Raw genomic sequence first — 5,036 nt, 5'->3', positions numbered from 1 at the left:
CCCCCCAGGGGGGGCCGCATCCAAAAATCCCGATTTTGGGAGTCCCAAATCCCACAAATCCCCGATTTTGGGGACGGAATCCCAAATTCCCGGTTTACGGAATCCCGGATCCTCAAATCCAGAATTTTGGGAATCCTAAATCCCACAAATCCCCGATTTTGGGAATCCCGAATCCCACAAATCCCCAGTTTTGGGAAGTCCCAAATCCCAGATCCCAGATTTTGGGAAGGGAATCCCAAATCCCACAAAACCCAGATTTTGGGAATCCCAGATCCTACAAATCCCCGATTTTGGGAAGTCCCGGATCCCCAAATCCTCGATTTTGAGGAACCGGCGCTGTCCCCGTCACCACGGCAACGCCGCCCGCGCGGCCCCGCCTGTCGCGACATGACGCCTGCCACACGCGACATGTCACCCCCCGATCGACCGGCCCTGTCGCGATATCCGGGCCCTGTCGCGATATCCCGGCCCTGTCGCGATATCCGGGCCCTGTCGCGATATCCCGGCCCTGCCCGGCTGTGTCGCGGCTGTCACGACATGCGGGATGGGGGGGGACACGGCGCTGTCGCGACAGAACGGCGCTGTCGCGACTCCGCTGCCGCCCTCCCCCACCCCGGGGAGGGACCCAGGTTGAGGAAGGAATCCCAAATCCCACAAATCCCTGATTTTGGGAATCCCAAATCCCACAAATCCCTGATTTTGGGAATCCCAAATCCCACAAATCCCTGATTTTGGGAATCCCAAATCCCACAAATCCCCGATTTTGAAGGGTTGGAGGGAGGAGTCCCCAACCCCAAATCCTGGATTTTGGGGAGGGAATCCTGAATCCTGGATCCCACAAATCCGCGATTTTGGGGAGACAATCCCAATTCCTCAACTCCCCGATTCTGGGAATCCCAAATCCCACAAATCCCTGATTTTTGGGAGGGGATCCCAAATTCCCAAATCCCCAATTTTGGGGGGTTGGAGGGAGGAATCCCCGATCCCAAATCCCGGATTTTGGGAACCCCAGCTCCCCAAATCCCAGGTTTTGGTGGGAGTCCCGTATTCTGCCTTCCCAAATCCCAGATCCCGATTCTGGGGCCGTTCCTGACCCCTGATCCTCCATTTTAGAGGGATCTTCCTGAACCCCCCTAACCCAGTCCCGGATTTTAGGGCCGTTCCCGATCCCAAATCCTGGGTTTTGAGGCCATTCCCCACCCCCAATCCCTGATTTTAGGGCCATTCCCAACTCCAGTTTTTGGGGCCGTTCCCCACCCCTAATCCTAGATTTTAGCACTGTTCCCTACCCCAATCCCGTTTTTTGGGGCTGTTCCCAATCCCGTTTTTTAGCACCATCCCCCAAACCCCAATCCCATTTTTTGGTGCAACCCCCCACCCCAATTTCGTTTTTTGGCACCGTCCCTCACCCCAATCCCGTTTTTAGGGTCATTCCTCACCCCAATCCTGTTTTTAGGGCCCGTTCCCAATCCCGTTTGTTGGGGCTGTTCCCAATCCCGGTTTTTGGCACCATCCCCCATTCCCAGTCCCGTTTTTGGCACTGCCCCCCAATCCCCAATCCCGTTTTTTGGGTCCATTCCCAATCCCGTTTTTTGGGTCCATTCCCAATCCTGTTTTTGGCCCCGTCCCCATCCCCATTCCCATTTTTTGGCACCATTCCCCAATCCCATTTTTGGGACCATTCCCAATCCCATTTTTTGGGTCCATTCCCCATCCCGTTTTTGTCCCCGCCCCCATCCCCATCCCATTTTTTGGGTCCATCCCCAATCCCGTTTTTTGAGTCCATTCCCAATCCCGGTTTTTGGCACCATCCCCCATTCCCAGTCCCGTTTTTGGCACTGCCCCCCAATCCCCAATCCCGTTTTTTGGATCCATTCCCAATCCCTTTTTTTGGGTCCATCCCCAATCCCTTTTTTTGGGTCCATCCCCAATCCCTTTTTTTGGGTCCATTCCCAATCCCGTTTTTTGAGTCCATTCCCCAACCCCATTTTTTGGGTCCGTTCCCAATCTCGCTTTTAGGGCCACCCCCCATTCCCAATCCCATTTTTTGACCCCGTCCCCACCCCCAATCCCCTTTTTAGGACCCCATCCCCATTCCCCATCCCATTTTTGGCCCCGTCCCCATTCCCCAATCCCGTTTTTTGGGTCCATCCCCAATCCCATTTTTTATCACCATTCCCAATCCCGTTTTTTGGGTCCATCCCCAATCCCATTTTTTATCACCGTTCCCAATCCCGTTTTTGGGTCCATTCCCAATCCTGTTTTTGGGTCTATTCCCCAATCCCGTTTTTAGCCACCATCCCCCATTCCCCAATCCCGTTTTTTGGGTCCATTCCCCATCCCGTTTTTGGCCTCATTCCTATTCCCCAATCCCATTTTTGGCCCCGTCCCCATTCCCCAATCCCGTTTTTGGGTCCATCCCCAATCCCATTTTTAGGCATCATCCCCCAATCCCCAATCCCGTTTTTGGGTCCGTTCCCAATCCCATTTTTTATCACCATCCCCAATCCCGGTTTTTAGGACCCCATTCCCATCCCATTTTTGGGTCCATTCCCGTCCCATTTTTTGGCACCATTCCCAATCCCGGTTTTGCCCCCTTCCCCCATTCCCAATCCCGGTTTTGCCCCCTTCCCCCATTCCCAATCCCGGTTTTGCCCCCTTCCCCCATTCCCAATCCCGGTTTTTAGGCCCCCACCCCGTTTTCGCCCCCCGGCCGTGCCGTACTTGCGCTGCAGGGTGGTGGCCGGGCTGGTGCTGGCGCTGGTGCTGTGTCCCCCGCCGGGGCTGGAGCTGCGGGACGCGCCGCGGCTCAGCGGCGCCCGCGCCCACTCCCGCTCCCAGCAGCTCCCGTAGTGCCCGTCCCGGGCCCGGAACGGCCCCTCGCGCTCCATCCTGCCCGGGAACGGCCCCTCTCGGTCCAGCCGGCCCGGGTACGGCCCCTCTCGGTCCAGCCGGGTGGCATACTGCCCGTCCTGCTCCTTCCTGCCCGGGAACGGCCCCTCGCGCTCCATCCTGCCCGGGAACGGCCCCTCGCGCTCCAGCCGGCCCGGGTACGGCCCCTCGCGGTCCAGCCGGGTGGCATACTGCCCGTCCTGCTCCATCCTGCCCGCGTACTGCCCGTCCCGCTCCGGGTACGGCCCCTCGCGGTCCAGCCGGGTGGAATACTGTCCGTCCTGCTCCATCCTGCCCGGGAACGGCCCCTCGCGGTCCATCCTGCCCGGGTACTGCCCGTCCTGCTCCATCCTGCCCGGGAACGGCCCCTCGCGGTCCATCCTGCCCGGGTACTGCCCGTCCTGCCCCATCCGGCTGGAGTACTGCCCGTCCTGCTCCATCCTGCCCGGGTACTGCCCGTCCTGCTCCATCCTGCCCCCGTACTGCCCCTCTCGCTCCAGGTGCGGCTGGTACTGGAGGTCCCGCTCCAGGCAGCCGTGGAACTGCCCCTCCTGCTCCACGCGGGCCGCGTAGGGCCCGTCCCGCTCGGCCCGGCTCAGGTAGGCTCTGTCCCGCTCCTTTCGGCCCGGGTAGGGCCCGTCGCGCTCGGCCAGCGCCTCGAACTGCGCGTCGCGCTCCAGGTAGGGCCGCTCCCGCTCCAGGTGCTCGGCGTAGCCGCCGTCGTGCTCCAGGTGCTCGGGGTAGGTCCCGTCGCGCTCCAGGTGAGCCGGGTACGCCCCGTCGGGGTCGCCGTGGCCGGGGTAGGGCAGCTCGGGGTCGCCGTAGAGCCCCTCGGCCTCCAGGTGGTTCTGGTACTGACCCTCGGGGTCCGCGTGGCCCTGGGGGACACACAGGGGACACGGGGGTGGCACCGCGGGCGGGGCGGGGGGGGTTCTGGGCATGGGTGGGACCCCCCGACCCGGGATGGGCATCCCTGGGACCCCCGACCCGGTCTGGGCACGGATGGGACCCCCTGGCCCGGGATGGGTGGTCCTGGGACCCCTGACTCGGTCTGGGTATCCCTGAGACCCCCTGACCTGGGATGGATGATCCTGGGACCCCTGACCCACTCTGGGCATGGATGGGACCCCCAGACCCGGGATGGGCATCCCTGGGACCCCCGACCTGGTTTGGGTATCCCCGAGACCCCCCTGACCCACTCTGGGCATGGATGGGACCCCCGACCTGGTTTGGGCATGGATGGGACCCTCAGACCCGGGATGGGTGGTCCTGGGACCCCTGACCCAGGATAGGCATGGATGGGACCCCCGACCCGGGATGGGCATCCCTGGGACCCCCTGACCCACTCTGGGCATGGATGGGACCCCCCGACCCGGGATGGGCATGGGTGGGACCCCTGACCCAGTCTGGGCACGGATGGGACCCCCCGGCCCGGGATGGGTGGTCCTGGGACCCCTGACTCGGTCTGGGTATCCCTGAGACCCCCTGACCTGGGATGGATGATCCTGGGACCCCTGACCCGGTCTGGGCACAGATGGGACCCCCTGGCCCGGGATGGGTGGTCCTGGGACCCCCAGCTCGATCGGGGTATCCCCGGGACCCCCGACCTGGTCTGGGTATCCCTGAGACCCCTTTGGGCGTTCTGAGACCCCTGGCCTGGTCCAGACATCCCTGAGACCCCCTGGCCCAGGATGGAGCCCCTGGGACCCCTGACTTGGTCTGGGCATCCCTGGGACCCCCCGACTCAGGATGGGTGGTCCTGGGACCCCCAGCTCATTCTGGGAATCCCTGAGCCCCTTTTGGGGGTCCCGAGACCCCTGCCCTGGTCCAGACATCCCTGAGACCCCCCTGACCCAGTCTGGGCATGGATGGGACCCCCAGACCCAGGATGGGTGGTTCTGGGACCCCCGACTCAGTCTGGGTATCCCTGGGACCCCACGGGACCCCCAGCTCAGTCTGGGCATCCCTGAGACCCCCCTGACCCAGCCCCAAATGGCCCTGAGACCCCTGCCCTGGGGAGCCCCCTGACCCAATCCCCCAAGGTCTGGGACCACCTGCCCTGCCCTGAGAGCCCCCCCAAACATGTTCTCTGTATGAGACCCCCACCCCAGCCCCAAGACCCCGCCGGGACCCCCACCCCAACA

The 5,036-nt window shown here is 62.5% G+C and overlaps 1 protein-coding gene across 1 annotated transcript; it reads right to left on the bottom strand.

Annotated features, from left to right (window-relative positions):
• Positions 1-2,695: 2,695 nt before the first annotated feature.
• On the bottom strand, positions 2,696-3,773 carry LOC120513954 (IQ motif and SEC7 domain-containing protein 2-like; the record flags this gene model as incomplete). Its single annotated transcript, XM_039733852.1, has 2 exons — positions 3,013-3,773; positions 2,696-2,892 (listed from the first exon to the last, which is right to left on the bottom strand). Coding segments are annotated over exons 1-2 (547 nt in total), but the record flags the coding sequence as incomplete, so codon positions are not given.
• Positions 3,774-5,036: the final 1,263 nt, after the last annotated feature.

This window comes from Passer montanus, unplaced genomic scaffold, assembly GCF_014805655.1.
Source record: "Passer montanus isolate IOZ18808 unplaced genomic scaffold, ASM1480565v1 scaffold890, whole genome shotgun sequence".
Classification (NCBI taxonomy): domain Eukaryota; kingdom Metazoa; phylum Chordata; class Aves; order Passeriformes; family Passeridae; genus Passer; species Passer montanus.
This window is presented reverse-complemented; position numbering and strand designations above follow the sequence as displayed.